At 38.7% G+C, this 25,003-nt stretch overlaps 1 protein-coding gene and 1 pseudogene across 1 annotated transcript; both read right to left on the bottom strand.

The window, feature by feature from the left end:
• Window positions 1–4,371: 4,371 nt before the first annotated feature.
• On the bottom strand, window positions 4,372–10,559 carry STEAP1 (STEAP family member 1). Its single transcript, XM_028120613.2, has 4 exons — window positions 10,476–10,559; window positions 7,972–8,484; window positions 7,207–7,371; window positions 4,372–4,629 (listed from the first exon to the last, which is right to left on the bottom strand). Exons 1-4 carry the CDS (start codon window positions 10,557–10,559, stop codon window positions 4,372–4,374), a joined length of 1,020 nt encoding a protein of 339 aa, XP_027976414.2.
• A 13,318-nt stretch (window positions 10,560–23,877) lies between these two features.
• Window positions 23,878–24,223, bottom strand: LOC114219664 (large ribosomal subunit protein eL30 pseudogene; annotated as a pseudogene).
• Window positions 24,224–25,003: the final 780 nt, after the last annotated feature.

Below are 25,003 nucleotides of genomic sequence, written 5' to 3'. Positions count from 1 at the left end.
CCCACTTTTAACTTCACGTCATTGTGACATCTGTCTGCAGAGAAGGAACAGAGAAGGAAGATCCTGGCTTGTGGGACCCAGCTCTAGGGCCCGGAAGGGTAAGTCATCCCCTCTACCTGTGGGTTATATCAGTGTCCCCTTTATGTTATCAATATTTTCCTCCTTTACCTGAGCGACTTTGAGTAGGTTTCTGTGCTTTGCAAATAAGTAATCTTTGACAAAAAGATTAGTTCCCTCGTGTGTGTAAGTGAGGAGTGGTTTTCAAACTGTGCCCTGTGGAGTCCAAGTTGTCACAGGGGCTTGTGAGCAGGATGGAAGAAGGAAAAACAAAGTATGGCTTCTGGTCCTACTAGCCCACTTCAAATCTGACCTCTATTACATGCTGGGCTTTTGTTAGGGATTTTGCTTAAAAATGTTGTATTAAAGGGGTACCTGGGTGGCTCAGTAGGGTTAAGCATCCAACTCTTGATTTCAGCTGATGTCGTGATCTCAGGGTCATGAGACTGAGCCCCGTGTAGGTCTCTGGGCTGGGCATGGAGTCTGCTTGGGATGCTCTCTCTCCCTCTCCCTCTGCCCCTCCCCTGCCCTCTCTCTCTCTCAAAAAAAAAAAGTTGTATTAAAAAAATGAAAATAGAACCTACTCTTCCAACTCTTACACTGTGTAAATCAATTAATATTTCTTTTGTGGTCACAACTTCATGTTACAAGACAGGGAAGGTCTGAAGTCATTTCCCAGATGATGGGCCAAGGCATCAAGAATCCCTGAGCTTAGCTTCCTGGTTCTCTGACTCTCAGGTCTTGTCCAACCAGGCACTCCCTGATCTGGTGGTGCAGGGGAGCATTGGTTCTGGGAAGATCAACAGGTTCTTCACATTACAATACCGGCACCTGTGTTTTCTTTCCCTTCTTCTCTCTCTTTAGCATGATCCAGAAATACAAACATTTTGCTGAGGGAGCCTCATTTCAGTGGGGGTCATGCCTTCGGGCAAGGGATTAGAAGCTCAGGTGATCTCATCGGTCTCTTCCAGGTCAATAATTTTACAGTTACATGAACTGGCAACTTGTTCTTGGCACGGTTAAAATGGGCATCCATTAATAGTTCTGGGAATCTCACAACTCACTAGCAAGAAATGTGAGGACCCCCTGACCAGCTGAAGAAGTAGAATTAGCTGAGAAGAAAGGACTGAACTTTAGCCTCGGGTCATGTGTAATGGTTACAAGTCAATGATTCATTAATTTCTTCAAGCATAGGATTATTTTCCACAAATGGATCACATAATTTATTACCTCTTCAGAGGGCCTCTTGAAAACACCTGGAAAAATTGGCATGAAGAAAGAGGACTTCTAGTTAACCGAGTAAAACTTAACATTAAATCCAAGCTGGAAAATTTGTAATACTTGTACTCTGAAGACCAGCTTTAGGAAAAGGAGCTACTACAACTTGTTCATTTTCTTGGAAGAAAATTCCAGAGTTAATGTTACCAATAAAAATCATGTATTTTTGTTATTAATTTATATGTTTAATTTTACAGATCCTGTGCTTAATAATTCTTTACAGGCTTCCTCAGATGTGTGGTCTATGGTCTGAAAATCAGATCAGAATCATACATTTCTTTTTTTATTGTCTTAAAATATTAAATGAACTCATTATTAAAATAGTAAAAAGAGGGGTGCCTGGGTGGCTCAGTCATTAAGCGTCTGCCTTCGGCTCAGGTCATGATCCCAGGGTCCTGGAATCGAGCCCCGCATCGGGCTCCCTGCTCAGCGGGAAGCCTGCTTCTCCCTCTCCCACTCCCCCTGCTTGTGTTCCCTCTCTCGCTGTCTCTCTCTCTCTATATCAAGTAAATAAATAAAATCTTAAAAAAATAGTAAAAAGGCATCATTTTAACAATTTTTTTTTAAATGAAAGACTGTAAGATTCCTAGAGAGCAAATGCTTAAAGAAAATAAACCCTGGATAGACTTCATTTTAAGTAGAAAAGGAAGCTCTGGGGAAGGAGGGCTTTGGGCTCCTGGCCAGCAGCTTTTCTAGGTGCTGTTCTTTGTACGTGAGAGACTGTGTGACTGTCCTCCACAATCATGTTAATTGTATTAGTAGTTTCATTTAAAAAAATCACCTTATCAAAGGAGCTGAGAAACACCTTTCTTTTTGCTTCCCATTCCATCTGAAGGACTCTTATTTATACTTTATTTCAGATAGTTCCTCCTTTTTTTTTTTTTTTGCATCAACTTTACAGCTTTCTGATTTTGTCCTTCTAGGCAGAACTGGTCATTTCCTCCTTAGGGATACCAGTAAGCCTAGAATCCATTGCTGACCTACAATTTGTCTTTCCTTTGAGACGGTGAGTGGGACTGGTTATTCCTCTCTTGATATATCTTCTAACACTGGGCCTTATATAGGGGAGGTGCTCTATAAACATCCATTGAGTAAAAGGAAATCCAAGCTCATACCGGAATATAATATTTGTTCTTTTTAAGACAACTTTTATTGTTTTCTTCTAGTAATAATACTATCCAACCATTGTAAAAAATTCAGAAAAGATACCCAAGTGTGAATGGTCTGGTTTTCAAAAGCCTATAAGTACCAATTGAATCTATATCTTTTTATGCCTTACTTCTAAGGTCCTCATAGACTCCTTTTCTTCTACCATTAGGAATTCCCTAAAGGGTATATTCTGTGTTTCAGAATAGGCCTGTTGTTGTGTATTACCATGGCGAACAGAGATAGGACTCCAATAACCAAGCCAGAAGTCAGCTGTTGTCCCTGACAGTTTCATGGAAATGCTGCTTCCGGTTGGAACCCTGTTCCCAAGCTGCAGCCTCCATGATGTCTTGGTGTGAGGAAGGCCAGTACTTGATTTCTCCCTCTCAGTACTGGACATGTTGCCACTATGCCATCACACAATGCAGTTGAGAGGACGGGTAGTTTACCGCGGCATCCCAGGGCTGGTTGGTAAGGGTATGACATGCATCACATGCTTAGTGAAGAGGTACCATTGTTATATCCCCTTGAAGAATCTGCATTGTAATTTTAAAGCCCTACATTTCTTCTCTAATGGTGACTTTTTTCTCCGGGGCACTATTGTCTGCTGTTTCCAATTATGCTACTCTGAACTCTTCACTATCTCCAGACATAGATCTATCTCTGTAAGTCTGAATCTCAGTAGTGCATAGAACTCAAATTTATACTCCAGATAGCTCCTTAGTCCCCATGTAATAATGCAGAATTGTCCTTTCCCTTTCTTTTCTTCTTTCTTTTCCTTCCTTCCTTTTTCTTTTTCTTTCTTTCTTTCTTTTTTTTTTCTTTCTTTCTTCTTTCCTTCTTTCTTTCTTTCCTTTTCTTTCTTTCTCTTTTTCTTTTCCTTTTCTCTTTCTTCTTTCTTTCTTTCTTTCTCTCTCTCTCTCTCTCTCTCTTTCTGAAAGATGGGGGGGGCAGAGAGGGAGAGAGAGAATCTTAAGCAGTTTCCACGATCTCACGACCCTGAGCCAAAGTCAAGAGTTGGAAGCTTAACTGACTGAGCCACCCAGGCACCAGAAGAATTGTCCTTTTTTAACAGAATAAAAAATTAAAGAAAAAAAAAAGAACACTCAGTGAATATACTGTTTTTCCTAATTTGTATCATTAGCATTAGCTCTATTATTCTAAATCATAAAAAATGGTTTACCTATATAAAAGATAATGTTCATAGTTTTTTCTAATTATAAAAAAACCTCTGAAGTGTAGTCTGTTGGGTTAGAGAGTCCTGACAGCTGATGTATACTTTGTTCTTTGAGGAACTGGTTCAAGGTATGCTTTCACCAGTGTATTATGTCCAACTGAGTTTATGTAACTCATACAGAGAAAAGTGAATTTACTTTTTCTCCTGGAAAGCTTGAGTTTTATTTTTCCTGGAGGTATATCTGATGTTATTCTGTTGCTTTACTTGTGTAGACACAATCTGTGTGGTTTTTGCAATCGGTAATTCATGAATAACACCCAGTTACAGGAAAATGAAACCCATCTTTAACAACAATCATAAATACTGGATATACTTGCATGGTAGATTCAGATAATATATTTTTTCATGGCTAATGAGTTGTAGGGACTGGGACTGCAAGGCCTTTTATTATTTATAAATCTATACAGTCTGACAAATCAGATGTGATTGTTTTGTTATGCTTAGTTCTATTGAACATAGAGAATGTGCTCAAGATTGCTTTATTTATTGCTTTGAATCAAATCTACAGAGAACTACACATACTTCAAACTCAGGACTCATCAACAAAGAGATACATTAAGACCCTCAAGTGGTCACTTTATCAAACAAATACAAATCTGAAACATTTATGGTAAAATATATCAATTGAACAAAAATGTGTGTAAACAGTGATTCTACAACTGGGAAGATATGTCAGTTTTATTAATTTTGGTGACATCTTCCCAACCATGTCTAATCTTCAGTATCTTCTTCCTCAAGCATGGCAGGCACAGTATGGCTTTGCAGAACAGGACAACAATCGGAAGGAAGACAGCTATCATAAAAGTTGGAGGTGTGTACCACACAAATTGTTTTATATCTACCCATTTATTCCAGGCAAAAATCAATGCATGTATTGTGCCCAGAAGAAGGGAAAGAATTCCTAGCTTGCTCTGCAAGAGAAAAAAAATGGTGGGATTGGTTTAGTAAGAGTTTATTCCATCCTACCTCATCTGTTCTGTCGCTTGGAAATTCCTTCATTCACCTGTAATCGTTTCCCTATTATATTTCTCAACAATGCCCACTCACATCTTTCCATTCTCCTCACACATCCCCACCTCACCCCCTTACTTTGGGTAATGTTTTGTCCACAGGTGATTTAAGTTGAGAAAGTTCACAATCAATCTCCTTTCAACCTCAGCCAATCAATAACACCATCTTTCTTTTCTCTCCATACTTTGTTCATCTGTCTGATGACGTTTATTTTATGGTGCTTTGTCTCTTGAGCATTTGCCTTCATTCTGCCTATCAAGAGACATCTACAATCAGGGACTTTGACTCATTACAGATTCCCTGCAGAATCAACACAATGATTCGTGCATTTAAGGTGCTCAGTAAATACTAATAGGTTGACTGACGATTTTAGTGCAAAAATCAATTTGACATCAGTGATCTTTATCAATTATGAAAGCAACTAGCGTAACTGATTCTGATTTTGGTACATGAATACTAAGGTGAGTGAGCGTGGCCCATGTTAAAAATCAAACATCCAGGGGCACCTGGGTGGCTCAGTCATTAAGCATCTGCCTTCGGCTCAGGTCATGATCCCAGGGTCCTGGGATCGAGCCCTGCATTGGGCTCCCTGCTCCGCGGGAAGCCTGCTTCTCCCTCTCCCACTCCCCCTGCTTGTGTTCCCTCTCTCGCTGGGTCTCTCTCTGTCAAATAAATAAATAAAATCTTAAAAAAAATAAAATAAAAATTAAAAAAAATCAAACATCCTGATAAAGTGGAAAAATGCCAACAACTATTTCCACTATTTACATAACACAGAGATACGAAGATGTGAAGAAAAATTTCAACTTGTATTGGGATACTTGGCACTATCCAGAAAAAGTTGCTTAAAAATAGTTGTTCACCTATGTAATTTTATGGCATTCTGACAATGGCTCTTCTAGATAAGTTTTGACTTCTATTCGCTTTACTGGAAATGGTCATTAGCCTGCCAGAATGAATCCAACTCACAATTATTCAGCAGTAAGCACTCTTAAGCCCCAATGAATACAATCAAAAGCTAAGTTTATATTTTCAAATATCAATCTCCAAGGTAAATCATAGAATAACTAATCTTGGATTGTAAATGGAAAGTTTCTAGGTTATTAATTGAAAAATATATGTGATTGGTTGAAGATTAATTTTACCAAATGTGTACTGTATACTTATCATGGATTAGGTCTTGTGTACATAGTAGAATGGGCTGGGTAGTCAAGATGCAGTGCTTGAATTCCTAATTAAACATAAAAAGTGGTGCTCAGCATATTGTGACAGGCAGAGCAAATGTAAAAACAAGGTATTTAATGAGGAACAGAGAACTCTAATGGCTATCAATCTAAGCCTACACAATCAGCAAATACTGTGCTTGGAAAATGTGGCACTATTTCTAAGCTCCATTGTAATAATTCAGATGGAGACATGTTTTCCTGCCTAATCAGATATTCTGGTAAAGTTTCTGTAGGAATATATGTATAGACATGTAGAAGGGATAGTGGGGAAATTCTGACTTCGCGGGAATTTCCAAAAATGAGCACCCATAGAAGCTAAACTACGTACTTTAAAAAAATCCCGGCAGTGCTTACGATTAAACTAAATTCAGTCCTTTGCATCCTGTCAGACACGGATCCCCCGTGAGTTCTGGCACACTGCTTTTCTTATGGTGTAATCTACCACTAGGAGATAAACCTCTGTAAGTCCGAGATAATCTTGAATTCCAAGAATATTGAGAAACTTCAAGTCAGTAAGCTACATCAAATGTAAGTTGGAAAAAGCAGTCTTTAAAATTAGATATTAGTTGGGCGCCTGGGTAGCTCAGTTGGTTAAGTGACTGCCTTCGGCTCAGGTCATGATCCTGGAGTCCTGGGATTGAGTCCCGTGGCGGGCTCCCTGCTCAGCGGGAAGTCTGCTTCTCCCTCTGACCCTCCCCCCTCTCATGCTCTCTCTCTCACACATAAATAAATAAAATCTCTAAAATAAAATAAAATTAGATATTAGAATACCTTTGGTAATTAAAACTCCAAATTTCAATGACAGATACTTTTTTAAAGGTAGTACCAAGCTGTGTAACTTAAAAGGCATAAGTAAAATCAGGGGGCAGGCAAAAGAATATTTTTATTTGGGGGGAATGAATAAACCATGAATATTAAATTCCTAAAATATCACCTGTGGCATTATTAGGTGGACAGAAAATTGTCTAACGAGTTTCAAATGTTAGAAATATTTTTCTTTGAGTAATGCTTTTTATTTGCGTCTAGAAAACACTTCTACTTAGAAGTGATAAGGAAAAATTATCGGGGAGCACCTTTTTGATTGGAACAAGTGTGGGATCTTTGCTACTGGAAAACCATTTGTTATTTTTTATGGGACAAAGTCAATATAGTTGATGGTATTCTAAGCACAGAAAAGATCTGCCTCTCTGAGGGACCCGAGAGGCAAATCTTTTGGGAGGGACCAATTATAAAAACTGATATATAATTTACCTGAATAAAGTGAAATTCTCTCCATGTCAAAGAATCGCTCACGGACGGAATGGATGTCACAGCTAACAGAGCCAGTATTCCAAGTGCTACAATTCCCAGAGACACATATATTTCCATTCTCCAAACATCATGCTCAATCCAGGCATCTTCTTTATTTTGTTGGACCTACCAGAGGGTGAAAAGGGGAAAGACGGAATGCAAACAACATCTGTTTCTGGCAGATGAATCGCCCTCTACATTCCCTCTGTCCACAATGGAGGGCCTGATAACTAGGAGCCTCCACAGATTTGTGACTTTGTTTGTGCATTCTTCTATGAGAAATGACATAGGAGCGCTCAATCTCTTTCCTTGAATGCAGCACTTATATAAATCTGTTTTGCTAATTCATATAATAGTTACTTGCTGGTTAGGACTGTAATGTGCATTATAATGTGGTAAATAAGAACAATTAGCATTAAAAAGTAATCTTGTGAGGGTGGTAGAAGGTTGCTGTGTGGCCCTGTCCATGAACAAAATATGTGTTGAAGTTTTTAAAGTTATAGTTTACTATTTTCAATGTAAAAAAAAAAAAATTCCTCCGTGTGAAACTATATATAACCAAGCTCCAATGAAGCATTATAATAAAACATTGAAAAATTTAGATTACATTCCCGACACAGCATTTCAAAAGAGGTTTGGGGTATTGATATTAAAATAAGAAAGCGTTAATTTGTTAGATGATTTAGACTTTTTAGTTTAGTGGTACTGTCAACATCATCACCCTACCTGTTGATATGCCCAGTTGAGCAACTTGTATCTGTAGGATCGCCTCATTGGATAGGATAAACTATAAATTGCATGCAGCACAGCAAAAAAGAAACTGAGAAGCCCCAATTGTTTTCTTGTTAACATCCATCTATCCAACCAATGTGGAAACTTCTTATATTTGGTTCCGTTATGAAGCTGTACCATGGCTGCTATCACCCCCGGCAAATAGACCAGCGCCAAGAGGGTGATGGACACCATTGGCAAGACTTTGTTGATGACCAGGATTGGAATTTTATAAAAATACTGTTGGTGGGAAGTTACAAAAGGGTGAATTATTTCCCTCAGGAGAGTGTAAAGGAAAGTCAGAGATGATATGACAGCAGCAATTTTAATTGGCCAGCGCCACACTGGAAAGAGTTCTTGTTTGTGCTGAAGCTCGGAGGGGCAGTCAAATCCATCAAAGTGGGTTGTTTGGTGCATGTGCGAAAACACAGTTCTTTTCAGCATGCTGGTCTCTCCAGAGTCCTTATCCTGCAAAGGGAAGAAAATCAACATCTTAAACAAACAATGGGATTTCTCTTCAACGCATTACTTATTTTGCTCATGGTGCTTATCAGTAAAAAATTTTAGGACATTCAGAACCTTGCTTTTGGATACTGCTGTAGCACTGATTGAATATGGATTTAGCTATGCTGGGATTCTCCATTAATTTCTGTTATTAGTTTTTCTTTAAGACAAAGGAATACATGCTTTTTTTAAAGACAGAGGATTATCCATGAAAGCTGAGACCATTGTGTTTCCACCTTGAAGGCATTAAATGGAATAATGTAAGTGGGAAACTAAAATTGAAAAACATAAAAAAAATCCAGTAATCTTTGGCAAAAATAATAAAACTTGTATTGTAATGGTTGAATTTGTTTTATAATATTCTTATTGGTAATTGGGCAACTCTCCACAAAGAACTGAGGAGCAAATTCTTCATTAATTCAAGTACAAAGGGTCAGGAATAATATAGTCATTACAGTTATAAAAATATATAATTTCCATCATGCTGTACTTTGATTTTGTATTTCTAAAATATCTCATTTGTGCAAGTAATGATTGACAAATACTCTATCAGAAGGTACAAAGTTTATATACATAGTTAAATCCCATAGAGATGACTTCCTAAGAAAGTCATACTTCTTTATCCAGTTGCATTTCTAAGCAGTCAACAATTCACAAAAGGTTATGTTGACTATTTTGTCATTTCTCCAACTGACTGATATACCAGAAAATTAAAAAAAAAACACTTCTAAATAAGAACTTAGGATGTTTCATATTGTGCTGCTTTAATGAATTAATTTACTTTTTCACTCAATATGCTATTCCTCATTTCTTATAGCTCTCTGTGTAGAACCATAACATTTTAATGTTTAATGTGATATGATTATCTTGTTCATTTCCTCATTTTATGCAGAGAAACCTTAATTCACATAGTTCTCTATAATTTTTGGTGTTTAAAAGCCATCTGACTTCTATTTTCAATGATAAATCACTGTTACAGCCAATGCTTTTTCCAATGGCCCCATTTAGAAGAGAGTTGAGCATGATACATAGGACAGCTTCTGTCATCTCTGCATGTTCAAACAATCTAAGTACAATCAACTGAGATCGATTTTCTGGTTAATGATGAAAAATTATAGAACAGCAAGGAAGATGGTTAACTTGAAAAATGAAAATGATTTTATTTTATGCACACTTACTTTATAGAATATGCACCTGTACTATCTTATTATTCCTATTAAAATAACTAACAAAAATAATTTTAAAAGGTAACGTTATGTAAAATTATTGCATATATTATCTTTCCTATTAAAATAATTAAGATAAAATACTTTCTGTAAAAAATGCAGTTGACATCATTTAGAAAGGCAAAAAGAGTTTGGAACCGAAAATTTCCACCACTTTTTCAGTCAAATAATGTAGTAAGAAACATTTAATCTTCAGGTGGCACAAAAGTGGGACAAGTGATTCTTATTCCAAAATTGAATTTATCTGTTTAAACGGTGAATCATCAATCAACCTGATGATCTCTTGGTAAGCTGCCATAAAGCCTATGAAAAAAAATGCGTGCTTACAAAACTACTGTTATATGGGCCCTGATGACTCTCTTAAGAAACTTAGACCCACAGAATGTTAGAAGGAATGAGAAGGGCCTTGGAGCTGATCTGGTCCAACTCTCTCATTTTATAGATAAACCAAGACCCAGGATTTTCAGTGACTTATTTGAGGTTATCAGCTAAGGCCATGACAGTCGTCAAGGTACAAGTTCTCTTATATACCACCCTTATATACCACCCTTATATACCACCCTTATATACCACCCTTATATACCTCCTTTGCCCACCGTAGTATCAGTGACAGGAATCAGAGTGAAGATACTGTCAGCTGGGTGAAAATCACTGTTAGAACCCTAGGAGATACAGGACAACATTGAAATTCTGTTTCTAGATTTCAGTGAATTATTATTAATATATTACCAAGTAATCATCTTCTTCTGGATTTCTCCTAGGCTTCATTGTCCAAAGTTCTTGTTGGTTTGTAATGTCTCGTCTGTTCTCCATTAATTCTGTAAAATAGAATAGCGTCAGCCATGGAAATGAAAAATAAACATCATTGTCTTCGTCACGTCTATACTATTTAAGACATTAATGTTTGATAGGGCAATAGAAAAATTTACTTACATAAGGACTAGAGTGGCCTAGAAAGTACAATTAAAATAGTGACTGATTTACCATTTAACCTCACATAATCTGTCGGAATCTCCAACCAGTGCCCTTGTGTCAATAATAACAGCTTTGCTTTGTCCAGCTATTGGTGCAATGAATGACAAACTGTCTATATGGAATTCAAAGGGTCAGATGTTGCCTTTATTTTAGGAGAAGTTAACTCCAGGTGCTCATTTAGAGGAAAGCCAACTCTGCTCAAAAGTAAATAGGATTAGGAATGCATTTTTTTGAGTAACAATGCTATCAGTACAGGTTGGAGTTAGCTGATGTAAGATTATACTTTAGGAAGTTGTATTTGATAGACTTTTGGGGTTGATATTGGAATCTGAAATAATAATTAAATGATTTTATGGGGAAATGTATTCTGACACTCTTGGTAAGGTGGGCCCTGATAGTAGCATAAAGGACCAAAAGGCTGTATTTTCAGAGTGCCATTTTCTCATCAGAGTAACAGGCTGGTTTTGTTGGTAAGACATGAATTGTTAGTACAGTTCCAATGGAGTTGTCGAGTTGTGTTCAATCACTGACATGCCTATTCTCCTGGTCAACCCTGTGGAAATTAGTTTTGCCAAACTTACTACCTGACAAAGGATTCTTTGCCTTAACATGCTTCACAGATCCTCCTGAGGCTTGGTGTAGCATTTTTTTAAAGGAAGGGAACATATGCCATCACAATATTATTCACTGTTTTCATTAGTTCTAAATTTATTTCTAGAGGAATACCTCGCCAATTTGTACTTTATGAAATTCAGTGAGAAAAACAGATTAGATATACAACAACTTGATGATCAGAAAGGTTCCAAGTGTTTCTGAATTTTAGAACACCTGTAACACTTTACCAAGTGGAAAGTTTTTTCCACGAGTAGCTTAAAATACTTAAAACATTCTCCAAATTTAAAGGCTTGATTTTCTCAAAAAATAAAGAGGAGCCATCTTTACATAATGCCAACCATCTTCCTCTGTTCAAGTGCTCGGAGAACATTTTCCATATATTATCTATTTTGAATTTTTTTTAAGATTTTATTTATTCATTTGAGAGAGAGAGAATGAGAGATAGAAAGCATGAGAGGGAAGAGGGTCAGAGGGAGAAGCAGACTCCCTGCTGAGCAGGAAGCCCGATGTGGGACTCGATCCTGGGACTCCAGGATCATGACCTGAGCCGAAGGCAGTCGCTTAACCAACTGAGCCACCCAGGCGCCCTATTATCTATTTTGAAATTTTGCAACATTCACGCTGAGGATATTTGTTTTGGTCTGCTCACATTATCCCCCTACATTTTTTTTTAAATTTTTAATCACCATACATTTCATCATTAGTTTTTGATGTAGTGTTCCATGATTCATTGTTTGCGTATAACACCCAGTGCTCCATTCAATACGTGCCCTCTTTAATACCCATCACCAGGCTAACCCATCCCCCACCCCCCTCCCCTCTAGAACCCTCAGTTTGTTTCTCAGAGTCCATAGTCTCTCATGGTTCGTCTCCCCCTCCGATTCCCCCCCCTCATTTTTCCCTTCCTGCTATTTTTTTTTTTTAACATATAATGTATTATTTGTTTCGGAGGTAGAGGTCTGTGATTCATCAGTCTTACACAATTCATAGCGCTCACCATAGCACATACCCTCCCCAATGTCTATCACCCAGCCACCCCATCCCTCCCACCCCCCACCACTCCAGCAACCCTCAGTTTGTTTCCTGAGATTAAGAATTCCTCATATCAGTGAGATCATATGATACACGTCTTTCTCTGATTGACTTATTTCGCTTAGCATAATACCCTCTAGTTCCATCCACGTCGTTGCAAATGGCAAGATGTTGTGTTTTTTGATGGCTGCATAATATTCCATTGTGTATATATACATCACATCTTCTTTATCCATTCATCTGTTGATGGACATCTCAGCTCTTTCCATAGTTTGGCTATTGGGGACATTGCTGCTATAAACTTTGGGGTGCACGTACCCCTTCAGGTGAATACATTTGTATCTTTGGGGTAAATACCCAGTAGGGCAATTGCTGGGTCATACGGTAGCTCTCTTTTCAACTTTTTGAGGAACGTCCATACTGTTTTCCAGAGTGGCTCCCCTTACTTTTTAATGATCTAAAACATTTCCTCCATTTGGAGAAAGGTCCCTCCTTTGCCATATGACTCAGTCTTGGCTAATCACAGTTCTCCATTCCCTTGATGGCATTGACTGGCTTAGGGATGGCATACAACCCTAGTTGAACCAATTAGAATCCTTCTCTGATATTTATATATGGGAGTGGAAGATAAAGAGATGTCTTTTAACATTTTGTTACGTTGGCATGAAAGAAGCCTACCATGTTTTCTTCTCCTTGCTCTAAGGAGGAAGAGGTCTTCAACAGAACAGAAGAAAGCCAACACACAAAAGTACAAGCAAGAAATGGGGAAAGACATAGAAGAGTCCTGGTGGTATATTTTAAGTATTTAGAGTTCCTGAGACCAGATCACGAATTTTTCAGTTACACAAGCCAATACATTCCCTTTTTTGCTTCAGTTTGATTTGGGTGTCTATCAAAGGCATTTGAAAGAGTTCTGAGTAAAGCATATGCCAATCATCAGGTATTTATGGACCTCAACTCTATGGTAGACATTGGAGGAGGAAAAAGAAATGAGACTTTGTGTCTGTTCTGGAGGGCCTCCAGTCTATATGCTTAATAAGTATAATTCCAAATCATTTAGTGATTTAACCAACATTATAAATAGAGTAATCTGGGAGGTATGTATGTGTCTAGGAATAGGAATAGAGGCTTTTTTTCCTTTTTTTAAGATTTTTTTTTTAAAGATTTTATTTATTTATTTAATTGACACAGAGAGAGAGAGAGAGAGGGACAGCGTGAGAGGGAACACAGCAGGGGGAGTGGGAGAGGGAGAAGCAGGCTTCTGGCCAAGCAGGGAGCCCGATGCGGGGCTCGATCCCAGGACCCTGGGATCATGACCTGAGCTGAAGGCAGTCGTTTAACCAACTGAGTCACCCAGGCGCCCCTTTTTTTAAGATTTTATTTATTTGACAGAGAGAGAGCACAAGCAGGGGAAGCAGCAGAAGGAGAGGGAGAGCAGGCTCCCCAAGCGGGTAGCCTGACTCGGGTCTCAATCCCAGGACCCCGAGATCATGACCTGAGCCAAAGGCAGACGCTTAACCAACTGAGCCACCTGGGAACCCCGGTAATAGAAGTTTTAACTACTGTAACCAAACAAGAAATAATTCACTATGTTTAGATGTTTTAACTCTGAGTTGTAGGACAGCAAAGATGTTAACATGCAAATCTACACTTATTCAATGTTAACTCATTAACTATATTGTGAACAACAATATTAGGCAGTGGGAATACTAAGTTAAATGAGATGGAGCCTGTGCTCTCACAAAGTCAAAGTCTAGGGGAAAAGGCAGAAATTTCAACAACTGTGTGGTAGTGCAATGGATTCCAAAGAAAGACAGTTTTATAGGCAGATCGTGGCATGTAAAGGGTGAGGGCTCTCTTGTAGACCTGGTCCTGGGGCCTCAAGCAAGTTGGCAGTATTTGCTGATTGAGGGCCACTTCGTTCAGAATCTGGGTGAAAAGGCACAGTGGCCTTGGAGAAGTATCCACCCATTCATCTGCATGGTAGGGAGACCATACTGGAGAGCAAGGCCAAGGAAAAGCCCAGGGCAGTGAGGGAGCCTGTTGGCTCTGTGGTCCACAGTCAAATTTGTCCAGAAGCCAAGAAAATAAAATATCTGTCAAATAAAATATGTTGGTTTCCATCAGACTTTAACCAAATATATAATTTAAATTCTGCAGTAACATCTTTTCATGAAAAAAAAAAAAAAAGGGAAACAACACAGTGTTCAGATGTTAGGAACTCCAGATTTGACCCAAAGTTCTCTAACTTTCATCCCCTTTCAAAAGCAAAACATAGTTCTGATGTGACTGTTCCGTTTTGCTGTACCAGGATGGCTGACCTGATGTTCCTGCTAAATATTGACACAGCCCAAATGACTCATGTTTTTGTCAAAGAGTTTAGAATATGAAGAAACTCATTGACTGGAGCACAATATGGATTGCACTGCATTTCCAAACCTTCTATACTTTCAAGTATATATTTGCTTCCCCACATTTAACTATGTAAAGGTAAGATGTTTTTCTTCACTGGGCTGTTTTTTTGAGCATTGCTTAATATCTGTGTTAAATAAATCTAAGTAAATGTCAGGATGTCATGTGAAATTTTTAAAGATTTTATTTATTTATTTGATACAGAGAGAGAGAGAGAGAGAGCACAAGTAGGCAGAGTGGTAGGCAGAGGGAGAGGGAGAAGCAGGCTCCCCCCCTGAGCAGGGAGCCTGATGCGATGCGGGGCTCGATCGCAGGACCCTGGGACAATGACCCGAGCCCAAGGCGGCCGCTTAACAGACTGAGCCACCCAGGCGCCCCGTGAAATTTTTTTTAAAGAGAAAGAAATTTAGAAGTGTTTGTAAATTTTATGTCTCCCCTTCCAGTGGGTTTGACCCACGCATTATATGAAGCCTTCCTTGATCGACTGTTTGGAGAGAACTTGAACCCCAAACCAGATCCTGAAGGAGTAAGACTAATGATCCCAGAACTTAAAATGAAAACTTCCTGTTCCTAGGAAACCTGAAGGCAAGTCACACGATTTTAAGCACTATGTACCAATCATTCATTAATGCTATGCAAACTGGCGGCGATCTTGCCAAGCTGGAAAACTTGCCGTCAGAATCCAACCGAAGGACAAACCTTATCGTATCCCTCGAGCCCCCAGCGAAAAGACTTCCTTGTGAGTCACTGGCTCCCAGTCCCTGGACCGGCCACAACGGAGCAGTGTGCTCCGGCCGAGAGCTGGGCAGGAGGGCAGTGCGTCTTGGAGCCGCGCACAAGGGGCGAACTGAGCTGCTCTCAACCCGGAACGCCGCCGCCCCAGGGCTGGGGAGGCTTGCAAGCCGCTACACCCGTCGCGAGGCTGCGAGCCCGCGCCCGCCCTCGCGGGGACGCGCGGAGGCAGGGAGCAAGCAGCGAGCCGGGACGATTCAAGGGACTCACCCGCTCCTCGGCGCGACCAGACGGTAAGTTGCGGCGCAGCTGCTGCGGGGACCGGCCAGCCCCACGAGGTGTCCTAGCCCTGGAGTGCCAAGCCTGCTCTCCCCCTCAGACCCCGCCTCTTGGTCAAAGGCCCGTCCAGCGCCACCTGCAGGTGCCGGGCGACCGCACGGCTCCTGCCTCGGAGGGACAGTCCTCGGAGGTCCCAGCAGCCGAACCAAGGGTTTCCCCACATTGCCACCAGGCCGCTCCCGGTTTTCTCTCAAATGGCCCTGTCTTCCGTCTGAGCCCTGCTCCTCCCACTTTCGTTAATCCCCCGAGGGGGGAACATTCGTGCCATTCTTTGGAGCAGTGGTTCTCAAACTTTAACGTGTATCACCTGTAGGCCTTATTAGAAATGATTTGCGGACGCCTGGGTGGCTCAGTTGGTTAGGCGACTGCCTTCGGCTCAGGTCATGATCCTGGAGTCCCGGGATCGAGTCCCGCATCGGGCTTCCTGCTCGGCAGGGAGTCTGCTTCTCCCTCTGACCCTCTTCCCTCTCGTGCTCTCTATCTCTCATTCTCTCTCTCTCAAATAAGTAAATAAAATCTTAAAAAAAAAAAGAAATGATTTGCCCCCTTGCCCCTCACGGTTTCCTGATCCTTAAGTCTGGGATGAGGTCTGAGATTCTGTGTTTCTAGCAAGTTCCCTGGTGTTGCTGGAGCACTCTCAGATCACACTTTGAGATGGACTGCTTTGGAGCTTAGCCGTTCCGTTTTAAACTTTGCAGCAACTCTCTGAAGTGATTGCTATTTACCGTTGAGGAATCCGAATGCGAATCTCTGAGAGTGACTTGCCCCCTAAATTGTACAAATCTTGTACCCTAAACCACGCGAATCCTGTCCCCAGGCTGAATAGGCCCTTAAACCCCACGTTAACTCCTCTTCCTTGCCTCTGATATATTAAAGCCAACTTCCCATCCCCTAACCCAATCAGGCATCCAACCCTAAAATAAAGCTACTGTCGCTATTTCAAAGTTTCAGGGGGTGTTTTTTAAAATATAAGGGGTATGGAGAAAGAGAGAATGTGTGTGGGGGTGGGGAGTTATTTTTCTGAGTTGGAACCAGCCTCAGGGTAGAGTGTCTGAGACCTGAATTGCAAGAGGATTTTGCAACATCCTCAGAACTAATCTGATTAGAAAAACAAAGGAAACTAAATGCTCAACCGCTCAACCGCAATTTCTGTGATTGTTCTTTAATCAAAGCTAAGGCAACTAAGGACTGTTCAGTTTTAATATGTACTTTTTTTGTAGTCATTGACTTTGCACGGGGTAATAGTAAAGCCCTTTGAAGATTAAATTGCCATGGCCTGACGCCTTGTGGTAGAAACAGAATCTTACACTCTTTATTTCTAGTGAAAAGAGAATATATTCACTTTAAAAAGTTTTAGAAAAAAAAATCTCTGTGTTTGTAGCACAAACCACAAAGAATTAAGAGAGATTGTTAAATGAGTCTAAGCACTGTTGAATTTTTAAAATGATCTTGGGTCTAAAAGGATCAAACAAAGCAATATGCTTTCATTTTTTAAGCTTCCGTAGAACAGAGATCCTTCTCTTTTTCATAATCTATTTTGCACATGAAGAGGGCAAGGAAGTTATTATATTAATATAAGTTGGCTAATTATAGCCAACTCCAATTAAGACTGCTTTTCTGTTTCTAATTAAAACACTTAAAATCAAGGCCCAAATGTTTTTGTTTTATAATTAACAATTTTATTTCTGCATTTCTTCTTAAAGTTTTTTTGTTCAGTATTTTGGTGTGGTGAATATAGTATGTTTCTAAGTAAAAAGATTGAAAATATGAGGTTGTTTACAAATTAGTTTGTAGATATTATAAAGGCAGTACAATATTGGATTAAAAACTGTGGTATTAAAGAACTTTTATTAAGTTATCAGGAGTTAATATTACAGATGAAATTTCTGTAGTTTTTGCATGCAAATGGCCAAAATGACCTGTGATTTGGGTATGACTAGATTTTTTCTTTTTTCTTTTTCTTTTCTTCTTCTTCTGCTGCTTTTTTTTTTTTTTTAGAAAAACAAAGCCAAGGCATCTAAAAATGTTCTGAGTCAGCTTCTATATAGCACATACTTTTCAAAACCAGTATGATTTGTGGAAAACAGTGTGAGACTATTACACATTTTGAAAAGCAGATTGCTGGTTTTGGCATGAATCATAAGAACTAGAGGATTTTAAAGGAGGAATTCAACTGTGAGCTACAAACGAATTGGATCATTCAGAATATTTGTAACAAACTTAAACTATAGTGAGAGAGCATATTAACAAAACAGTTCTTTAATGTTATTTGGGATCAAATGCTGAACTAGTGATTTCACATGAATGTATCACAGGGAAAATATAATAATTTGGAATCTATGAATACTTCTCCCTGACCAATAAGCAACCTAATCTTAGAACTTGATGGGACTACCATTTAAGAAGAATGGAGTATGATGGTGTAAGGGATAAAATAAAAAACGATCATACCATTACAAATAATCACAATGAGCAATACACAGCAAATTGTAAGTTGATGACAAGAACTTTAGTTTATCTCCTTGGGAAATCAAACTAACTCCTAAGGGCACAGTAATTTGGAATTAATGATCATCATAATTCCAAGTCTACTTCTTACTATGTAAGAATAGTCAGGTTTATTTTAAGATGAGGAAAAAATTACCCTAAGTTCATGAAGAAATATTTCGTCAAAATGATCATTTTAGTGCAGTCATGATAAAGCTGAACTGGCCTAATTTTCTGATTCTACTAGCCTCATATGATAAATTCTCTTCACTCACTCAAGATCTCCTGGTAATGATCAAAGTACTGTATGTGGTCAGTTTGTCCCCAAGTCTGTAAGTTAAAGTAATTGGGGGTAGAGAGAAGGCCTAACCTTGGGGTTGGAGGTTTAAAAAATTTTTCCATATATTTCCCTCCAACACAATTTATTGCTCATTCACCAACACTGTTAACAGTCAACATCTATTCTAGATATGTTTTAAGAATAGGTGGTTTATTTTGATACTCGCAGATCCATCTCTGCCCAAATACTGCTTAATGATGCTCAAAATTCCATGATAAAATATATTCTGTTGTCTTTTTCTCTGTGGTAATTCATCAAAGGGCTAAAATCTCTGGAAATGGTACCATGTTAAGTCTTACAAGTTATTTACATCCTACTATGAATAAATACTTCAGTACTTTTTTGAAAATATGTTCTAGCGTAGGGGGTGACATGCCAGGATATTGAAGACTTACACTGGGAAGATTGTAAAGGGGTTGTATCTTAGAAGAAAAAGAAGCCCTGGGACCAAGAGAATAGATTTCACCACTTTCATAGTATTACTTAAACTAGGCAGTTCCTCCTTTTGTCACATGTGCATATCAAACATTTCATGATAGTGAAATAAATCTCTTGTTTAAACCACTCTATCTTGGTCCTCTTTGACATAGAATTGATTTTTATTTTTAATTAAAAAAAAAACTAGCCAGGTGCCATAACTGAAAACCAATACTAGTGGTACCAAGAAGGCAAATCTATATGACTTATGTTGTTTATATTTCCAAGAGTGGAGTTTATGCACAGTGATCCAGAACCACTTCTTAGCAGCTTTTCCAGTTTCTCACAGCACCTTGGGTTTCTAAAGTCTTCCTAAGGACCTGAAACATATTTTTTCTTAGCACAGAAAATACCTAAGCCCTAATGCATATTAATTTATTAATAAATACTCATTAAATGCAGTATATATATGTATATATATATATATATATATATACATATATATATGGCCTTGTGCTGAATCCTGTAAGATAGCATCCAACTTAAACAGTCACTGAAAAAGATTTTTGTAAAGGGGGCAGCTGGCTGCCTCAGTCAATAGAGCATCCGACTCTTGGGGGTTGTGGGTTCAAGCCCCACATTGGGTGTAGAGATTACTTTAAAAAGAAAAGATTCTTGCAAGGAAATTGCAGTTTGAAAATGAATATCCATAATGAAAACATAATCAACAAAAAGAAGGTGAAAGAGCTGGTATGTTTTGTTGCTGTCTTTTATTTTTATTTTTTCCAGCTTCATTGAGATATAATTGACCTATAACATATGCAATCATATGCAATGTATGGTATAATGATTATATATATAATATATATATAATCATTTATTATATATTATATTATATATTATGTTAATATATAATATATATTATTTATTTTAGATATTATATATTGTATATAGTATATATTATATAATATGTATATATACGGCATGAACTCACATTGCTAACAATTTTTTTTGTGGTGAGAACTTTTAAGATCTACTCTCTTAGCAACTTTCAAATATACAATACAGTATTGTTAAGTATAGTCACCATGCTATACATGACATCCCCAGGACTTTATTCATCTTATAACTGAAAGTTTGTATTTTTGACAACTTTCGTCCATTCCACTCCTCCCCACCGCTGCCCTGATTCCTGGCAACCACTGGCCTATTCTCTATTTCTGTGACTTCAGTTTTTTCAGATTCCCCATGTAAGTGAGATCTTGCTCTGTATTTGTTTTTCTCTCTCACGTATTTCACTTAGCATAATGCCGTCGAGTTTCATATATGTTGTCATAAATGGCAGAATTTTCTTCTTTTTTATGGCTGAATAATATTCCAGAGTGTGTATATATGTGTGTATACACATATCAAATACATAATATTTAATATAATCATGTAATTCATACTATATATTGTGTGTGTAAATATATATGTCACATATAGGATATATATCACATTTTCTTTATCTATTCATCCTTCAGCAGACACTTAGGTTGTTTCCCTGTCTTGAGTATTATAAATAATACTGCAATGAACATGGGGTGCAGATATCTCTTCAAGATGGTGACTTTATTTCCTTCAGATATATACCCAGAAATGGAATTGCTGGATCATATGGTAGCTCTATTTTTAATTTGTTTAGGAATTCACCATATTGTTTTTTATAGAGGCTGCTCTAGTGAAGATTCCCACCAAGATTGTATAATGGCTCCCTTTTCTCCACTTCCTTGAGAGCTGGTATCTTTTCTTACTCCAAGTTAAATCTCTTTGTCAGTTTCATTACAAAGTAATTTTGGGTACGCCACCCAGAAGACTATTTGAAATGTGAATGTATGTCCAGCATAGATAATGAAAAGTCTCACCTAATTATCTTGAGATATTAGCCTCTAATTGTATGTATGTGCTTATATTTATAAGTATAATAGGGATGTATATATTGATAGGGTGTGTGATCAGAAACTGGAGAGACCTTTGTTGTAGGGAAAGGAGAACATGGAAACGTCGGTAGGAGAACCAGGAGACAAAGAGACTTCTGCACTTTCCTTACCTTGTACTCAGCTTTCTCTGCTAGACTGTAACCTGTTGGGAGGCAGGGACCATTTCTTTTCATTTGACTTCTCAGGCTCAGTAAAGGACACAGTATATAGTGAAGAGCCGATAAACTGCTTCTCCCTGGGGAGAGTTTAAGGAGCAAGTGGCCAACGGTGTCAGGTGCTAAAAAAAAAGATCAAATAAGGTAAGAAATAAATGTTGGATTCGACATTTGAGATGACTTTGTTAACTGTATGAAAACTATTGAGGGAGGAAGCCAGACTGAGTGTATCAAGGCAGAAATGGCCCCAATAGATTGGATAAGAAAGGAAGGAGAGTTGGGGTAGCCGCCAGGGATCAGGGTGAGTGGAATTTGATTCTTCTTATAGACCGAGAAGAAGAGAGCTGTGTGAAGAGAGAGATTGAAGAGCTATGAAAAAAAGAGACTAATTGATGGAGTTAGGTCCTGGAGAAAAGTGAACAGAGAGGAAAGGCAGAACATGGCAGAAAGATGATCTTTGAGCAGAAGTAGGGGCCCCCTTTTTCTCAGGGATTAGGAGAAAGAAGAGAAATGGGAGATGCACACAGCCTTGTGGGGAGGGGTAAAGGACAGTGAGTGAGCTTAGGTCTGATGGCAGTCAGGACCCACTGAAGGGAATGCAGGGTAAGGACTCTGAAACTACAAAAATTGACGAGTTATTCTCAGTCTTCAGAGGGTCTAACATTTGTTTGGGTAAAATGGGACAATAAGGTATATGAAAACCTGAGTTCACCAGGAAAAAAAACGCAAAGTCACTTAGAACCAAGTACTGGGTAATAAAATAAAGGCAGGGGTGCCTAAAACTCAAAGAAGTGATAAAGCAATGATTTGGCATTTCGTTGATTAGGGAAGATACAGTGGAGAAGTGGATCTTTTGAACTTGGCCTCCAAAGAGTGAGAGATTTTTCACCTGGCCAAAGAAAGGGAAAGGTCTTGTTTTCTCTTCCAAACCAGAAGTGGCATATATGGATTAAAGTTTTCTCTGGTCTAGCAGCATGTTTATGTCCAGGGAAGTTTCACTACATCAAAACCTAATGATTTAATGTATGGTGACTAACATAACATAATAAAGTTAAAAAAACAAAAAAACAAAAACCAAAACTTAGTAGGGTTCCTTCCCTAGAGCACTGCTCTTTTGGGTTAACCAGAGAATTTCTAACATGGTATATTGGTTGTGATTCCTTAGCCCTTTCTCAAGATTTCTCCTTCCTCACTGAGCTTCTGAAGGTATTACCTTTCTTCAGCTCTTTAGCCCTTAGCAGAGAGCATGACTCATAGTAGCTGCAGCTCAAAAACCAAAAACAACGAATAATTGAGTTGAATTCTCCCGCTCAGCCCTTGTTGTCAGCTGTCCTTGGTCCTGCTTTTGTTTTCCAGTTAGCTTCCCCCAAAGCCCTCCTTTCTGTCCACACACCTCTATTATAGCTCATTTCTGATCATGTTCTAGTCCGTCATGTAACATGCCTATCTCTCCTACTGATTGGCAGTGACAGACCCACCAGGAGCTTCACGGGGAGAGTGGTCAGTTGGGATCATCCAACACAAAACACAAAAATAGGTTCAAACAATAGAGCAAGCTTTATGCACTGTTTCTGTCTGAGAAGGGATAGGGTTCTTCTTCCAATCAAGGAAACCATTCATCTTTGCAGTGTGGAAGGGAGCCTTTGGAAAACTCAGACTTAACAGCTTCTGCAGAGTTGATGTAGTGGTAGGCTGGTGTGCTGTGCGGCCACATGGTGGCTCCAGTGCCCTTTGTAGTAAAAATGAACACATCTATCCTGGGGTATCTGCCGAAGCTGCTTTCTGCTTGCATGGTTTCGCCAGACTTCTTCAAACTCACTGTAAAGAGAGAAGAGTGCATTTTTTTGTGATTGTGTTCATATTATGATAGCTGAACATATTCTGAGGTCTAAATAATTTCCACGAGGCTGAGAGTAAGCATCAGATTCCATATGCTCAGACTCCTGGGGGTGTGTCGGTCTATCATCTATGTTTGCTTATGAGTATATATGTGTGTATTGTTACATCATATCCTTTACTATCTCTCTCTGCATCTGTATCTAATATTTACTGAATTAAATGGTACTAAATGCTTACCACTTCAAGCACTTCCATAAATTACTATTTTTTTTAGGGAGGTATAATTGATATCTAAAATTATACTACTTTCAGGTTTACAACATCTTTTGATAGTTGTATATATTGCAAAATGATCACCACAGTAAGTCTGGTTAACATCTGTCACTGTATATAGTGACAAAAAATGTTTTTTCTTGTGATGAGGATTTTTAAGATCTATTCTCTTAGCAACTTTCAATTCTGCAATGTAGTATTATTAACTATAGTAACCATACTATACATGACACGCCTGTGACTTATGTATTTTATAATTGGAAATTTGGACCGTTTGACCCCCTTCACCCATTCTCCAGCCCCCCAACCGCTGGCAACCACTGGTCTGTTCTATCTATGAGCTCAGCTTTTTTTTTTTTATATTACACATAAAAGTGAGATCATACAGTATTTGTCTTTCTGTGTTTGACTTACTGCACTTAGCATCATGCCCTCAAGATCTATCCATGTTGCTGTAAATGTCAAGATTTCATTCCTTTTTTTTTTTTTTAAACAAGCTCTGGACAGGTTTACTAAAGAAAAATTTTTGCGTGATTTTACTTTTCACCAGCCTGTTCTGGCATGCTTCTAATGATATCAGAATCATCTGGATCAATGATAGCCAGAGTTCATATTCCATAGTATTTCCCACATGCTGTGTCCAATTCAATATTATTGCCGCTGTGGTGATGGACACCAGTTTTGGCCAACATGGCGTAGTATTCTATTTCAGATTTCCTCAAGGTTGGGCTGTTGTTGGCGAGGAGGACCAGTTTCACTTGTCATGTCTAATCATTTTCAGAGTCTGCTTGTATCCCAGTGAGTACTTTCCACTTTTCTTAATGAGTTGGGCCTAGAGTTGATCAACTCCAGTGGCTTTTTCATCTTCTTTGTGACCACCATCTTCCTGCCTTAGGTGCAGGACAGCCCCAGCCAAGACCAGCCGCCAAGATGGCCAGAGTGAGAAAGGAAAGAGCTCCTACCAAGATTTCGTTCCTTTATATTACTGAATAATATTTCATTGTACACACACACACTCCACACTTTCTTCATCCAGTCATCCTTCAGTGGACACTTAGGTTGTTTCCATGTCTTGACTATTGTAAATAATCCTCAATAAATATGGGGGTGCATATGTCTTTTTGAATGAGGGGTTTTGTTTTCTTCAGATGCATATCCAGGAGTGGAATTGCTGGGTCATATGGTAGTTCTAGCTGTAATTTTTTACTGTTTGCCATAGTGGCTGTACCAATTTACATTCCCACCAACAGTGCACATGAGTTCCCTTTGCTCCACATCCTCACCAACACTCGTCATTTCTTGTCTTTTTGATAACAGGCATTCTAACAGCTGTGAGGTGATAGAAGTTATCTTATTTACTCTGTACAAACCCCTTGAAAATAGGTACTTTTTTCATTTTATAGATCAGGAAATTGATGCTTAGAGAAGATAAATAGCCTGCTCAAGCACACAAAGCCTTTTTATTCTTTACAAACACAGTGTGATACTTCTGATAGTTCCTTTAACTTTCACAACATCTTAGTGATACATATGCATAGTAGAAATAGGAGCAGTTTATAGTCAGTTGATTAAATAGGGAAGAAAGTCTTGATGACCCAAGTGTTTGTCTCTGGTTCCTGACCTGTTGAATTTTAGTTTCTTTGAGTGTGGTGATTTTGTCCT

This window comes from Eumetopias jubatus, unplaced genomic scaffold, assembly GCF_037043125.1.
Source record: "Eumetopias jubatus isolate StellerSeaLion01/CBP00866 unplaced genomic scaffold, mEumJub1_p1.0 scaffold_14, whole genome shotgun sequence".
Classification (NCBI taxonomy): domain Eukaryota; kingdom Metazoa; phylum Chordata; class Mammalia; order Carnivora; family Otariidae; genus Eumetopias; species Eumetopias jubatus.
This window is presented reverse-complemented; position numbering and strand designations above follow the sequence as displayed.